This window comes from Pelodiscus sinensis, chromosome 1 (genome assembly GCF_049634645.1).
Source record: "Pelodiscus sinensis isolate JC-2024 chromosome 1, ASM4963464v1, whole genome shotgun sequence".
In the NCBI taxonomy this organism is placed as follows: Eukaryota; Metazoa; Chordata; order Testudines; family Trionychidae; genus Pelodiscus; species Pelodiscus sinensis.
In genome coordinates, this window is record NC_134711.1 from 99,867,475 (window position 1) to 99,884,266 (window position 16,792).

General features: G+C 44.1%; 1 protein-coding gene across 5 annotated transcripts in view; it reads right to left on the bottom strand.

Moving 5' to 3' along the window:
* Positions 1 to 16,792, bottom strand: part of MYBPC1 (myosin binding protein C1) — a 130,630-nt gene that overhangs the window by 8,947 nt on the left and 104,891 nt on the right. For all 5 annotated transcript variants that reach the window (XM_006138047.4, XM_006138048.4, XM_075939289.1 and 2 more), the window contains 6 exons: positions 16,484 to 16,572; positions 14,334 to 14,529; positions 13,418 to 13,557; positions 8,352 to 8,511; positions 5,573 to 5,709; positions 4,429 to 4,615 (listed from right to left, as the gene is read on the bottom strand). In XM_006138047.4, the coding sequence (XP_006138109.2) occupies positions 4,429 to 4,615; positions 5,573 to 5,709; positions 8,352 to 8,511; positions 13,418 to 13,557; positions 14,334 to 14,529; positions 16,484 to 16,572 (909 nt within the window). The remainder of the gene's footprint in view (positions 1 to 4,428; positions 4,616 to 5,572; positions 5,710 to 8,351; positions 8,512 to 13,417; positions 13,558 to 14,333; positions 14,530 to 16,483; positions 16,573 to 16,792) is intronic.

Consider the following 16,792-nt stretch of genomic DNA (forward strand, 5'->3'; position numbering starts at 1 on the left):
ACTTGCTAGTACAGTAATTCCTCATTTAACATTATAGATACGTTTCAGAAAATGATCGTCTTCAGTGAAAACGTGTTATGCGGGGTCAATTTTCTCGTTGAAAATAATGGAAACGGTGGGGGTTGCGTTTCAAGTGGTGGTGTGTGTTGGGACCGGAACATAAGTTTGGGGGAGAAAGGGGACTGGGTTACAGCAAGGAGGGGAGGTGTTTGGCTCTGGGGAAGGGACGGGGAGGAGAAGGGAGGGGGATTGGGTTGGGAGTATGTCCCTGTGATGGGTCTGCCGGGACCCACACTATGTCCGGCGAGGGGGGGGGGGGGTCGCCGGGGAGCAGCGTGGCAAGCGGCGAACCTTCCACCGCTTTGCAGGGCGGTGGGGGAAGCCCCACATAGCCACCGATGACGGGCCGGCTGGGGAAACTGAGCCGCTGGCCTGCAAGTGGGGGCAGAGGAGAGGGGGCAAGGTGTCCGGTGAGGGGGAGTCAGCGGGGAACGGCACGGCGAGCAGCGAACCCTCCGCCACTTTGCAGGGAGATGGGGGAAGCCCCGCACAGCCACCAGCAATGGGCCAGCTGAGGAAATCGTGTTATTCCAGAGACGGTTGTGTAATTCAAAAAACATTCCCTAAAAAAAAAAAAATTGGGCTATCGTGAAAACAAGTTAAGCGGGCACATGTTAAATGAGGAATTACTGTATAACCTTCAGGACATGCTGTGATATCTACTTGTTTACTGAGGAGCCCCCTTGGGATGCATGCAGTGTGTGTGAGTGTGAAGGGATCTAACTGAGGAGCTAAATCCCGGGCAATGTTGGGAGCTGAGTTGTGAAGATTGCTTTTCTTTGACAGAGGACATTGTGGAAATAGTGAGTTGTGGAGGCAGACAGGCATGGCTGGCAGTGGTAGTATTTTGGATTGTGGTGTTTTCAATGTCTTCTGCCACATCCAGAGCACTGGATTAGAGCCTTATAAATTAGTTTGTTTAAAAAAAGAATAAGAACATAACATACATACGTACTGGGTCAGACCAAAGGTCCATCTAGCCCAGTACCCTGTCTGCCGACAATGGCCAGCAACAGGTGCCCCAGAGAGGGTGGACTGAAGACAGTGGTCAAGCAATTTGTCTCATGCCATCCCTCTCCAGCCTCTGACAAACAAAGGACAGGGACACCATTTCTATCCCCTGGCTAATAGCCTTTTATGGACCTAACCTCCATGAAATTATCTAGATTCTCTTTAAACTCTGTTATAGTCCTAGCCTTCACAGCCTCCTCTGGCAAGGAGTTCCACAGGTTGACTACACGCTGTGTGAAGAACTTTCTTTTATTAGTTTTAAACCTGCTACCCATTAATTTCATTTGGTGTCCTCTAGTTCTTCTATTATGGGAACTAATAAATAACTTTTCTTTATCTACCCTCTCCATACACTCATGATTTTATAGACCTCTATCCTATCCCCCCTCAGTCTCCTCTTTTCTAAACTGAAAAGTCCCTGTTGCTTTAACCTCTCTTCATATGGGACCTGTTCCAAACCCCTAATCATTTTAGTTGTCCTTTTCTGAACCCTTTCCAAGGCCAAAATATCTTTTTTGAGGTGAGGAGACCACATCTGTACACAGTATTCAAGATGTGGGTGTACCATAGTTTTATACAAAGGCAGTAAGATATTCTGGGTCTTGTTTTCTCTCTCTTTCTTAATAATTCCTAGCATCCTATTTGCCTTTTTGACCGCCGCTGCACACTATGTGGAAGTTTTCAGAGAACAGGGGTTTTCAAACTGTGGGTCAGGACTCCAAAGAGGGTCGCAACCTCATTTTAATGGGGTCACCAAGGCTGGTGTTGGCCCTGGGTCCCCGCAAGTGTGAAGCCTAAGCCGCACTGCTCAGGGGTGAAGCCCAAGTCTCACCACCCTGGATTAAGGTTACATGCCTCTCACCCAGAGCAGAAGCCCTTGAGATTCAGTTTCCTCCCCTCCCACCTCAGCCCTGCCCAGGATGACAAAAGTCAGGCAGGTTTGGTTTTCTATCTCCCCCCCCCCCCCCCCACCTCCTCCAGGGGCTGTGTTGTAATTTTTGTTGTCAGAAGGGGGTCATGGTGCAATGAAGTTTGAGAACTACTGGTCTAGGGTCTCGCACTCAACAAAAGCACCATACTGGATCTTTTCCTGTGTACCGTTGTTATTAACACTGTTGTAGGGTTTACTAAAGAATGACATACTGTCATCGGCAACAGTAAGATCTGCAGATGTTCAGGCCTCCTAAATTTGACAAGCATTAACCAACATTGTTTCTTCCATTTGAATGTGTTTGATATTATCCTGTTTCATTTAATTTAAAGCTGTTCTGTAGAAATGAGGCAATCTGTTAAGTCACTGGACACAGAGGGAGAGACCGTGAGATCTTACTGTGTGCGCAGAAATATGTTATTTTGACTAATTTATTACGTGCAGAACATAATAGTTGAAGGTAACTACTGGTAAGGTAGTTAGGACTTGGAGGCTTAGGAGTTATAATGGAAGATTAGTCTAACGTGGCCTCTAGATGTTAGTGATAATGAGGCTGCCTTTGCTAGGCCATAAGAAATTTTCCTGTGCTGCAAAACAAGGAGTCTTGCTTGGTATTAAGAAACCGACTATATAAATCTAGAGTGAGGACAGCACTTTCATCTGCCAGAATATAGTAAAAAGGTCTCAGGGCAATCAAGAAATGTGGCTTTACTACAATTCTCATTAGGTGAACACACTACTTTATGAAAAGACAATTTATGTCATTACTTCCTTGCTACCATGTTTGAGCTGTGTGACAAGGATATACAAGATATTATACACAATGTTAATCATAATCCAAAACAAAGGGAATGCAATCTATAGAAAAAAGTTAAATATATTGGCTTTCACTGCATATAAAATAGTGGCTACAAAATAAGTAATTTATGTAAGGTAATCCTATGCAAATACATTCTACTGCATGAATGATCCAAATCCCATTTACTTCAGTTGTTGGATTGAGCCTTCGGACCATTCACAATACCCGCAGTCAATATTAAATATCTTGAATTCATGTAAGGAATTTAAAGAGATATATTCAAGGTTGCAGAAATCTGACCAACTTCTCCTTTACATCTGTTTGCAAAAGCCACATGATTCTCTATATGTATTTTTCCTAAAACAAATACAATAATTAGATCTATAAACCAGTGAAAGATTCTCCTTAGGGAACTAGCGGAAGTACCCTACATGAGGCATTTAAAAGTACATTGAGCAAAACACTAGAAAAATACACTGCACAGAATAATCCTGCATTGGACAGTGGAAGAACTACAGCTGGTCCCCGAGTTGCGAACGGTCAATTTATGACTGTTCACATTTATGACTAAAACTCCCATTGAGCGGTTGTTAAGGCGGTTCCTGAGTTACGAATGCAACCCGTGCTTACGAACAGTGTGGTCGCAATGTAACTCAATGGGGTCCGAGTTACGAACATTTCGAGTTACGGCCAAGTGTTTGGTCCGTAACTCGTTTGTAACTCGAGGAGAGGCTGTATCTAAATCAATGGTGTTAGGAAGCCCCAAAGTACCGTGGAACAAGAATAGGTTAGGGAGCTCTTTCCTGATTTTGAAATATGCCTTTCTTCGGGTCCCCCACAGATCTAATTCTGCCCCCATTCCCTAACTCCTGTTCAGCCTTCCAGATCACTATCTCCCCCATGCACACAGCTCCCTTACAACACCAATCCAGCCCTTCCATCATCAGTTCCTGACAAGATTCCCTCCAGCTCCCTTGAAGCTCCCTACATGTCCCCAGTTCCTACTACAGACCCCTTTTCTCTTCTCCAGTTCTGATCTGGGCTCAGTCCAGCTCTCCCACAGCCATTCTCTAGAGTCCTTCAGTCTAACCCCCTGCATCCACAATGCCAACACAGACACCCCCCAGGCTCTTTTAGTAGTTCTCTTTCCCCCTATTTTCTTGATCCATCCCTGCAGCCCCTTTTCAGGCCTGCACAAGACCTCCCCTAGCTCTACCACAACCCCCATCCTTCCATCTATGGTCCACACCCCATGAGCCCCACTCCAAGCACATTGTCCCACCTTCAACAGCTCTGATCCAGCTCCCCAGTTCCAATTAGTTCTGCTCCAACCTCTTCCAACTCCTTTTATGTTCTTTTGTTTAAGGCTGATAAACTTCACTGCTTTGTTTAGTTTATCTCCTTCAGACCTCCTTTACCAATACTCCTCCATCCAAAACTGTTCCTTGCCTAATGCTTGCCATATATGCGCTACATCAGAGAGAGTGTCTTGTTGGAGTTTGTCATCACAATAAAAATGGAGGTAGAATATAGGCAACAAAAAAATTTAGAATCATCCCCTTGGCACCCCGCTTACAGTATTCTTGACTCTAATATATGCTGTCTCTTAAACAACGACTGGATTTACCTTTCACTTCCAGTTTGCATTCAACGGCTGCCTCTCCAAGTTCATTGACCGCTTTGCAGGTGTAAGTGCCTCCATCGTAAGGGCTGGGTTTGCGGATCTCCAAAGTACAGACACCTTGGTTACCAAACATTCTATATCTTGGGTCATTTACTATAGTCACTTTGTTTTTCATCCAGGTTATTTTGGGCTGTGGTGAAAAGTGACACAGGTATAGGAAATTAAATGTTAATCTCTTTTTGTGACCTTGTATTAAAATTGAATGATAAATTAGTGGAATACAATGAAAAAAATGTTGATGAAAGGGAAGTTGTAGTCCATTTATAAAAATAAGTTTGGGCTGTATTATGCAATTGTTTTTTAAGCACAGCTCCCTGTAGCCCTTATAATTTAGCTGAATTCAATCACGATAATATTTTTGGGTTGGCTAGATCAGTTACATTATGAAGGGTAAACCATGTAATAATAAACAACCGAATAATAATTTTCAAGATCTATCACATTCTAGGTTTGGCAATATAGCTGCGGGTTTTTTTTACTAGTAACTAAAGCACAGAACGTAATCGAAAACTTTGGAAGTGAATGGTGGATCAAAGAATACTTTCAAATAAACATTCTGAATTCTGATTTGACTAAGTCACTTCCATTTTCTACTCTGGAAAATTGGTCAAAGAGAGAGATAAGCTCACTCGGGCTGAGACCAGGTGTTTGTATAGTTTCTAGCACAATGTGACCCAGATATTGACTTGGCCTCTAAGCACTACTAGAATATAAACATTAATATTTATAATTATAGAAAGTATTTTGTTTCAAAATAAAACCCTTTATTGATGTATTGACCAGCACTTGTGAGTCCCTGAAGTAGCAACCCTACACATTCCTGAGCAGCTGAGAAAAATCCACATTTTCATGGACTCATAAAACCTATGCTGTAGAGGAGTAAACTGAGACAGAAGGACATGTGATTTGACCACTGTGAAACAACAAATCAATGGCAGAACTGAGAAGATGCCTAACTTAGGAATCCCGACTGCCATTTTTTTGCTCTATTCTTTAGCCCGCTCATTCTCCTGAGACCCTGTGTGTGAATTATAGGACGTGATTACACTCTCCATTGCCTTTGCTGATGTTAAGGGGTATGCCGTACCTTCGGATTGCCTCGAACACTGCAGTTCAAAGTAGCATTGTAACCAGCTACAGCATACGTGTTAATTAAAGGTTGAGTAAACAATGGTTGTTCGGTGAAATTAAAGTCTTCATAAATTGGATTTTTGTAGACTTTACCTATTAAATAAATACAAGGCATTAGGAGCTGTTAGCACTACGTTAAGCATTACATATAGTTTTCAACAATATTCAACAAATAGAGTGAGTCTGCTCCATTTGCCCTGCTTTAAATACCAATGGAACTCCATTTATTGCTCTCATTCTCGCTAGCATCAGAGCAGAATTGAGCCTTGAAAGTTACTGTAGTGTTTGATAATACCGTACAGATGACTTATTGTATGAATACATGGTATATTAAGTATAACATACATACTCTGTGTGCATGCCTACAATTAATTACACACATTTTCTACAACAATATGAATACTGACTAGCAAGCTGGTAGTTAAAGGAGGTGACTATAAAATGTCAACTTAATGTTCCACATTTACTCTTATCACTGATTTCCTTTCCTAATTTGTTCCATCAACAACTAGTACAGTAAACTTCCGATAATCCGGCACCTTTAGGACCCAGAGGGTGCCAGATTATCAGATATGCCGGACTATCGGAAGGGGGGGCTAAGAGGGGTCTGTGGTGGAGTGCAGGGGATACGCCCCTTGGTGCTGCGGGACCAACCCGTCAGCACCCCAGCTGCTCTGCCCCCGGCTTCCTCAATTCAGCCGCTGCTGAAACTGACCAGCGGCTGGCTCCGGGAAGCCTAAAGCAGAGCTGCTCTGCCGCCGGCTTCCCTGAGTCAGCCGCTGGTCAGTTTCAGCAGCGGCTGAATCGAGGAAGCCGGGGGCAGAGCAGCTCCAATTGTCCGGCTGCCCAGAGCACTTCTAGGTTCCAGATGGTGCCGGGCCATCAGGAGTGGGGGACCATTGGATGTCAGACCACTGGAGTTTTACTGTATTTCCAAACTGCCAGGACAGTAAACTTGGGCTGGCACAGTCTCTGAAAATCCATAAGTGCTTCTGCTTTATATTACACAGCCCCACCAATAAAGATGGCTGAAAATGTGTTGATCGAGTATAAAACAAAATCTAGTAGACCTGACTTTCTTGCTGATAATGGACATATAAGGTGAAATTCACCCTTGTGCCAAAGGCCAGCACTAAGGCCTACGCACCATTTACATCTTAAGCGCTCTAATAGGCTTTCACCAGTGCATGGGCCTTATGTTGGCCCTCAGCACAGAGGTGAATTTGCAGAGTGACGAGACGATTTCTACGTCCCCTCTTCTGGCCACCACCCCTCTTTTAATTAGAAAACTATTTCTAGCTCTGAGAGATCTCACTGAGAATTTTCAGTTTCGTGAGCTCATTGTTTTCAGCCTCTTTTATACAACCAAGATACTTTTCTTTCTAAGTTCTGTGTTCCCAACAGGAATGCCATTAACACTAGCTCATAGCACAAGTGACTGCTGTTGTCCATCTCTAGGGTTGCCAGATGGTTTAACCAAAAATACTGCACATCTCCTCCCCCCCCCCCCCAAAAAAAAACCCTCAAAAAACCACCGGGGAAAAAAGGGGGAGATCAAAGTTGTTAAGGAAAAAAAAACCCAGCATGGCCCCTTTAAGCAATGCTTTTGAGGCTTTTTGTCCCTAACAGGCTGACGGCAGCCATTCACCATCTTGTCTCCCTGCTCCGGGCCAGACAGCTCCCCTGTGGAACCAGGTAAGCACCCGGTATTTTCTCCTCCTGGCCAGGAAAAAAAATCAGAAGATACTAGATGTTTTAGGTGTCCGTTATTTTATGAATTTTTTTTTTACTGGACAGGAGGCGAAAATACTGGACTATCCCAGTCAATAGAGGACACCTAGCGACCCTATCCATCCCGCTAAACTTACAAGGCCGGCATGATTATTTGTGGGGCCTAGTTCAAATATGTGGAGCAGAAGTGGATGTGTGTATATATATTAGTTGCACAAAAATGACGAAGAAAACAAATTCAAATTCACTATAATACTTTTAACTAAAACTACATTCCACCACATTAATGCCATTAGCCCACAGTACATAATACATGAACATATCTCTATACACTGTAGTACATGCTTTACAGACTATCTTATGGTGCTTGGTTTAAAATGGACATATGTATTTTAAACTTATTTGTATAGGTCAGAAGGAAGATTTACTTCTACAAAACAAATTATTTATATAGATATTTTAATATAATTTGAACTTTAATAACTATTGTTTTAATATGTAATAAATTGTCTGCATCTGCAATACATAAGAATAGAGCCTGGAGCGAGGCAAATAATAAAGTGCGGCCCCAAGTGTGGGGGAACCAACTGCACATGCCTCACGTTGGCCCTGTACATTTACACCAACTGCCTTCGCAGAACACACTGGATGGGAGTGACGGACCATTCCAGAACTCAGGTCATGCTCGATACCACTCTGATTTACAACAGTGTGTGTATCTGTTACAACACCATTGTTTCCATTTAAAATGTTTGAAGCTCAGATATATTATTTGGAATTGAGAGTGGAACTGATGTTACCATTCAAAATCAAGCATCATCCTCTACCGCTTTGTTGCTTGTCTCATAAATTGCAGTTGCAATTTACTTTCACTTTGCATGGGTGTGAGTGACTACATGAGGTGCAGTCTTTTTGTGTCTCATTTCTTTCCTTACTCTGAAACCCTAACCCTTCCCCACTTAAATATATAAGTGGGGAAGGGTTAGGGTTAGCAGTTAGCTCACCATCCTTTGCGATCACAGCACTCTCTCGGGTCATTGTTGCCTCATCACTAAGGCCACACATGTTTTCAGAGAAGATCCGGAAGTAGTACTCATTGCCTATGATGAGTTCAGTAATGGTGGCGCTAGTTCGGTGGTAGTGCTCAATTACGGTGAACCACTCCTGCAAGACACAAACACAGACTAAGTTTGTCTACAACACACTTTATCAATCAGCAGCAGGGGGTTAGAATAGCCACTATGCATATGAAGAACGAAAACAAATTTTAAGGGATTTGTATAAAACATAATGCAATAACAGAGCTTATGGCAATGAATTCTAAAGTTTCAGAGGGGTAGCCAAATGAGTCTGTAACAGGGAAAACTTTAAAAATAAATAAATCTGGCAGCACTTTATAGACTAACAAAACATGTAGATGGTATCATGAGCTTTCGTGGGCACAGCCCACTTCTTCAGATGACCGGACTTCATCTTTAGAAGCTGCTGTTCCCACGAAAGCTCATAATACCATCTACATGTTTTGTTAGTCTTTAAAGTGCTACAAGGCGATTGTTGTTTTTTTAGTTTTTAATGAATTCTAAGTTAGTCACTACACACTGACCGGGTGAGGACAGAGGAGTCACAAGCAAATGAAGGGTGAATAGAAAGTGAACCCTACTGAATTGTCACATTCTGATGGTTAGGCAGGATAATTGTAGGAAATGCAAAAGTACAAAGGTCCTATTGTGCAAGAGAAGAAAGGCAGGCTCTGCCACTCAGTTTTCATATGGCTGACAGAGAAAGTATTGCTGCAGATAAGAAAGCAAGTGACTACAAAATGAAAGCAATAAAAAAACTAATAACGAGTGCCTGAATACTAATCTGCCTTCAGGAAGTATGATTCCATTCTGGTGATTTAACATGATTTAAGAACAGTTGATGGATTAGGAAAAGCAGTGTCTATAGTACGGACACTTGATTAGCCAGGTGATTGGTTCTTCAGAGGCGCTTTCCCTTAGCAATAGTAACAGTACAGTTTAAGGAGAGCCGTATGTGAAGCTCACCCAGAATCATGAGACTGCAATAGGACCAAGTCTCCCATAGCAGTAGCCAAGAGGTAACTTATTTGATAAAAATAAGACTTCCAGTTAATTTTAGATTGAATTTTGAGAAATCATGTGTAAATAAGGGACACTGACAGTGCAATAAACAGCTAGACAAACCTGTTTTTAAAATCAGTGTTTGTAGCAGTCCCAGGGGCAAAGTTAGAGGACAGAAACAAGCATTCAATGTATGGTATAGTTATTTTCCCTTGTAACAAAGTCCTGTGGATGTGATTTCATCAGCTCTGAACTCCTGCTGTTTCTGGCAGAACACTTGCCTCTTGGGAAGTCTTATATACTCCACTGCATACTGCTTCAGGCATCTATCTGCATAACTCTCAAGAGACACGTTTAGATGAAAGACATCTCTTTAAATATCAAATTTAAATTTGATCTCGGTACACAATATCCATCTAGTGAGATCAGGAAGACTAACGCTAAAAATATTATTCATGTGAAGCAGAATGTGTCCATGAAAATGCTCTCTCTTTTATTTATGCGACCCCTTCCAGTTGTCTCTCTTTTTCTGAGTATATTTCTGTAAGTTTCTTGTGCCAGAGTTTATGCTGACATGTACTAAACCTGAAAAGTCACATTATTTTAGGCTTCCCAATAATATAGCTCATAACTCTCAGAAAGGATCATCCACTCTTCAGAGACAACTGTCTTAAGAAAATGTCCCTTTGGAAGCAATCATTTCAAATCCCCCTTAAAATTATTATAGGAAAATTGTCACAGACAGCATGGAGATGATATGGGACTCAGGGTATGTCTATACTACAAAGTTAATTCGAACTAACAGCCGTTAGTTCGAATTAACTTTAATAGCGTCTATACATACAAACCGCTAGTTCGAATTTAATTCTAATTTAATTAAGCGGAGCGCTTAATTCAAACTAGGGTAAACCTCATTCTATGAGGACTAATGCCTCGTTCAAATTAAGTAGTTTGAATTAAGGGCTGTGTAGCCACTTAATTCGAACTAGCTGGAGGCTAGCCCTTCCCAGCTTGCCCTGGTGGCCACTCTGGGCCAAACCAGGGAAACTTCTCTGCCCCCCTCCTGGCCCTGGAGCCCTTAAAGGGGCACGGTCTGGCTACAGTGCTTGTGCCAGTTGCAAGCCTGCCAGCACCCAGCCAACAGACCCTGCACCTGGCACGGCATGAGCCAGCCACCCGCTGCCACCCAGCCATGCGCCTCTTCCCAGGACCAGGCTGGCAGCTCACAGGAGCCTGCCCGGGGCCGCAAGAGGCGGCGCCCGCCTGGTCTAGTGCGGAGAACGTGGACCTCATCCAGGTTTGGGGGGAGGCCTCCAATGTCCATGACCTCCACACTAGGCACAGGAATGCGGCCGTCTAGGACAGGATAGCTGCCAGCCTGGCCACCAAAGGCCACATGCGAACCCAGGAGCAGGTTTGCATGAAAATCAAGTTGGTCCAGTGAGACCCCCGACCCTGAGCCCTGAGCTTAGAACATAAGAATGGCTGAACTGGGTCAGACCAAAGGTCCATCTAGCCCAGTAGCCTGGCTGCCGACAGCGGCCAGCACCAGGGTGGACCAAAGACAATGACCAAGCGATTTGTCTCATGCCATCCATCTCCATCCTTCTACAAACAGAGGCCAGGGACACCATTTCTATCCCCTGGCTAATAGCCTTTTATGGACCTAGCCTCCATGAAATTATCTAGCTTCTCTTTAAACTCTGTTATAGTCCTAGCCTTCACAGCCTCCTCTGGCAAGGAGTTCCACAGGTTGACTACACGCCGTGTGAAGAAGAACTTTCTTTTATTAGTTTTAAACCTGCTACCCATTAATTTCATTTGGTGTCCTCTAGTCCTTATATTATGGGAACTAATGAAGAACTTTTCTTTATTCACCCTCTCCACACCTCTATCATATCCCCCCTCAATCTCTTCTTTTCTAAGCTGAAAAGTCCCAGTCTCTTTAGCCTCTCTTCATATGGGACCTGTTCCAAACCCCTAATCATTTTAGTTGCCCTTTTCTGAACCCTTTCCAAGGCCAAAATATCTTTTTTGAGGTGAGAAGACCACATCTGTACACAGTACTGAAGATATGGCGTACCATAGTTTTATACTTCCCCTCCTCTTTCTTCCCCTGGCTTCCTCCCTTCCAGCTCCCTCCTCACAGGTTTCCACCTCCCCTCTCCCACCCTCTCTCTTCCCCACTCCCACCTCCTTTTCCCAGTCTCCCCAGAGGTTAATCCCCCCCCCCCAGTTTTGTTAAATTAAGAGAGTTTCTATTTTTGAACACACGTGTCCTTTATTTTTTACATCAGGAAGGGGGGCTAGGGAAGGGTAAGTGGAAGGAGGTGAGGGAGGAATGGGGCATTAGCCCCCGATGGGGAGGACTGGGGTGGCTCTGTGGTCTCCTCACAGTGGAAGCTCTCCTGCAGGGCCTCCTGGATCCTGACAGCCCCCCGATTGAGCCCCCCCCCCCCCGGATGGCAGCCTGCAGCAAGTGCAGCCGGGCTGATGGCCGAGTACTGTGATGTGCCGAGTGTGGGCACTCAGGGCACTCCAAGACAGGACTGCTTTGCTGTCCCTCATCGATGTAGACAAGCAAGCGGGGAACCCTGAGAACTGCCTGTCCGGGGTGGGGGGTCGGGTCCCTTTAAGCACAGCCCTCGGCTAGCCTGAGGCAGCAGCTCCACACTCTCCTAACTTGATGCCCTGCTGGCACTGGTTCCGGCCAGCCTGAACTTCGGTTCAGGGTCCACTCAATGCGGACATGCTATTTTGAATTAGCAAAACGCTAATTCGAATTAGTGTTTAGGTCTAGATGCACTAGTTCGAATTAGCTTAGTTCGAATTAACTAATTTTAATTAAGTTAGTTCAAATTAGTGCTGTAGTGTAGACATACCCTCATAGAGTACATGATAGACTCCTATTATCATTTTATATTGTATTACAGTAGCACAGGTATGGGCAACAAGGAATGGTGGGTGGGACACAGTAGTAGCCCTCCTTCACCTTAGTGGGTCACAGCAGCCCGTGACCCACTGGGGTTCCACCTGCAGTCCCCTAGTCCCCCTGCCTACTCCCCCTCTCCCACATGCCCCTCACGCAGCTGAAAGTGCTGGGAGAGAAGGTGGAGGAGTAGGAAGTGTGGGGCTCCAATGGCATGGGGTGGGAAGAGGCACGTGGAGCTGGGGGCAGCCAGGAAGTCTGTGGGCTGCAGGCTGCCCACCATTGCACTAGCACCTAGAAGTCTGAACTGATATGAGGCCCCATTGTGTTAGGCACTGTGTATGCACATAATCAGAGAAAGGCTTTGGCCCAAACAGCTTATTATCTAAAGAAAGATGAAGGGTAGGAGAGGGACTACTGTCACAAGGAGGTGAACTGACTAGTACAAGGTCACACAGCAGGTCAGTGTATTAATGTGCTTCCCATGCAAACTTGTTCATATCTCTTAGATTCCCATGTCCAAACTTGCAGTATCTATTAAATGTAGAAACCTAACTCCTGTCTCTTACAGAGCTATAAAACAGGAGTTTGGTTGTGAAATAATAACAATAGTTAGCTCCACATATAGCACTTGTCATCTATAAATCTTAAAACGTTTGACAAATTAGGTTAGCATCAATATTCCAATCTGTAATATAGGGATAATGATCCTTACTTAATTTGTGAAGTGTAGTATAGAGAAGTGAAGGGATTTGCCTCAGGTCACCCAGCAGGCTGGGGACAGAACCCAGATCTCCTACCCATCTAGTGGACTATCTGCAGGGCCACCCTGCCTTCAAAAGCAGCATTTGGTGGGTTCCCACTTACAAACTTTGAATACTGTGGACACTGGGATTTTCAGATGAACTTTTGAGATTTTCTGAATTGTAGTGTGGTTCTATAATGATCCAATGTCTCAGCCATCAACATTGGTCCAGGTAAATAGGGCTTTTTATATTTAAAAGAAAGAACATGGTTACTGTCAGGATTTAAACTGGGTCAGACACGTTTTATAACTTACCATACTCTTCTTGTCCGCTTTTTGAATCGTGTAGCCCGTAATGGCAGCGTTCCCATTGTCCTTTGGCGGCTGCCATGTTAAAGCAACATTCTCTCCCCAAACATCCTCAATTGTTACAACGTGCGGTGGGCCAGGGCGATCTGTAATGATGATGTGGCATGGTCATCTTTCCATTAGGCCTGCTCTCTGTTTCTCCCTCTCAGAGCTAGCTATGTCTATATGCAATCTTGTACACAACAAACAATGCTAAAAAGAAGGCTGCAAGGTCTAGCACTCAAAAGTTAGGAAATGCCAGAATTTAGGTTGCCTGTGCAACCTTTACTTGGACCCCATTGGGCATACATGTTATGGAAAGGTCTTCAGTTACCAGGATCACATACTATTTTGGCAAAGTTCTGAGAAAATGAAAACGTGATCTTATAATGAGGCATTTTCAGGCAACCTTAAATGTAGGCTGTGATACCAATTTCAGCTAAAAGATGTATATAGATCTTGTATGTAATTTCCCAAGTGTCTCTCTTTTTTCCATCATAAAGCTTTTAACAGCCTTATGGTCTCTTCCAAGTCATGTCTGTGGAAAAACTAACTCTTGCTACAATAGAGCTGTCTCAGATCTGACTGAATGTCATCCAAGTCGTGAAAGTCTTCAGTGATTCAGACAAACATGGAACATAAAAGACCCTTACAAGAGTGAAGTACTTTAGGATTCTACGTTGTTCAGGCTGGCTAATGACAGTTTGTACAGAGGTCCCCAGTTACATTAGCTGGGGACCTGGTTCAGAATCTCTGGCCAAGTGATCTGATGTAGAAAGGTACCATTGTAGAGGAAGCTGTAACTGGAAATCTGTTTTCCACAGCACATTGGTAACATATTTTTTGAGTCTGCTTTGCCACAATACTGTTTTTTAAAACATACCAACTACTTGAATATCTATTGTAGCTTTGTCCACCAAGTTATCTACTTTCACTTTCAAGTCGTATTTTCCAGAGTGGCTCCTCTCTGCCTTTCGGATAAAGATGATAGTATCGTTTTCACTGTTGCGGATGTTAATTTGGTTCTTGTCTACAGACGCACCATTTTTCTTCCAAGATACCTTTGGTCTTGGTCTTCCCTGTTAAAAAGCCATGGAACAAATGAAGTGTGCTGTTTGGAAGGGACAGAAGTGTTAGGCTGTCGCAAAGAATAAAAATCTTCTTGAACCAGAATGACGGAAACTCTTTGAAGGAAAAGCAGATAACCCGAAACACAAGGCAATTCAGAGGCAGTCAGGTGTGCTTTTACTTATTTTTCTTCTCAATGTAATGAGCAATATTAATTTTATTTTCAGAGGTTATCAGAAGCAATTGCCCCAGGAGAATCACAGTGTGATGTCAACAGACACTAACTTATTGATTATGCTGTGTCACTACCAGAAGATTGCCCCTGTAGAACCAAGAATTTCAGGAGTACTGTTTAATATGGTAAACTCAGCTCTTTCAGAGTATTTGGGTGAAGTATATACATCAGGCCTGGGCAAAATACCCTCTGTGGGCCAGATCCAGCCCACCAAGCCACCAGACCCAGCCCGTGGACACAGTGGGGAGCCTCAGGCAGACTCGCTGCTTGTCCCCCACACACTGCTGAGAAAAGAGGCTGTTGCAGGGCTATGTTTGAACAGCTGTGAGCCCAGGGGAGGGAGGAGAGGCTTCATGCACTGCCCTTGCCCCCAGCACATTCCCATTGGCCAGTTTCTGGCAACAGTCAGACTGAGAACCACCCTCACTCCTCCTCCCCCCCCCCCAGGCTTGTAGCTGTTCAAAAATCATGTGGCCCATGCAGCAGTGTGGGAGTGGGACAAGCAGGTAAGTCTCTCAGCCAGAGCCTGCCTCTAGCACCCCAACACTTTGCCCTCCCCACCCCACATAACCCAAACTCTCTGCCCCTTCTTGTCTCCATATCTACTCCCAGGTCCTGCACCCCAATCCCTTGTCCTAGGTCACAGCTCCCTCCTGTCCTAGGTTGCAACCCAAACCCTCTGTCCTCCCTTCTGCACCCCTACCCCACATAAGCCAAAGCCTCTGCCTCCTCCTGCCCCCATATCCCCTCCCAGACCCCGCACTCCAATCCTTTGCCCCAGGTCACAACCCCCTCCTGCCCCAGGTAACAGCCCAAACCCCTGCACCCTACTCCCCTAACCCAGGTCTCAACTGTCTCTTTCACCCAAACTTCCTTCCAGACCCCACACTTTCTCCTGCACCCAATCCCTTATTGCAAGCTCCATTCAGCACCCAACCTCCATCCCAGACACCGCACCTCCTCCATAATATAGAAGACTGTAGCCCTTGACCACTTTCTAAATTCTTGGAGTACCCCTCTCCCATCAAAAATTATTGCCCACCTCTGGTATACATCACACAGTAGTACTGTTGATTTACCAGAAATAGCATTTCCTACAGCTCATACTGTGTCCAACAGCTGCATATGTACACAAAGGAAGAAGAGAACATAAGGTTTGGACACAGTAGGGCAAGAACTCTGCAGATAATTATTACTGAAACAGCTAGCTTCAGATTGTGTTGGGAGTTGGTCAGGCTATGGCTCTGCCTCCAGCCAACAGAGTTAACTAACTGGAACAGAAAGTGCATGTTGCTCATGTACTCTGAGGCCTTGTTGCACAATGATTCTGCGGGGTTGGTGAAATTCCCCACCACTCCCACAGCAAGATAGTGAATAAATGTCACATTCCAGCTCTAGAAACCATATCTAATCATTAGATGTCTATTGCAACTGCTTTGTGTTGTGCTAGTGATTATCTTGTGTGTAATGGCAGGTCTATCTTGGAGACTATGGGTATTCTGTGGACCACTATAGACAATGGATCAAACACTGTTTGCTAGTTATAAAATTCAGTCTTTGGCTGAGCACAGTCTGATTTCAGAAGGCACAGAAATGACCACCTTGACTGTTCATGTATGTCTGCTCCTGCTTAAATTAATGTCATGCAGCACCATAGTCATATAACATGCAGTTCTAACAGCAGCAATATAAGAAAAATAAGCATTAATAACTGTGTCTTTATTTCTCACCTGGAAAGGAATAACAAGATTCACAGTTTCTCCAACCCTTCGAATGTAGGTTTGTTTTAAGTGTCTTGGTAGACGAATCTTTGGAGGTTCTAAAAAATAAGGAAGTGTTTTTGTGTTTTGTTTTTAATGGTGGTATTGAATTCAACAATGTTGGTGAGCACAGATATTTGTAACATTAGAATCTATGATATACATTTCTTGAAAGTGAGTTGTGGACAGGATGCTTCCATTTTTGGGTTCCTAACTTAAAACACCTTAAGGGCCTTATTTTTTTAGAAAATGCTAAGTGCACTGATAGGCTACTGAGTA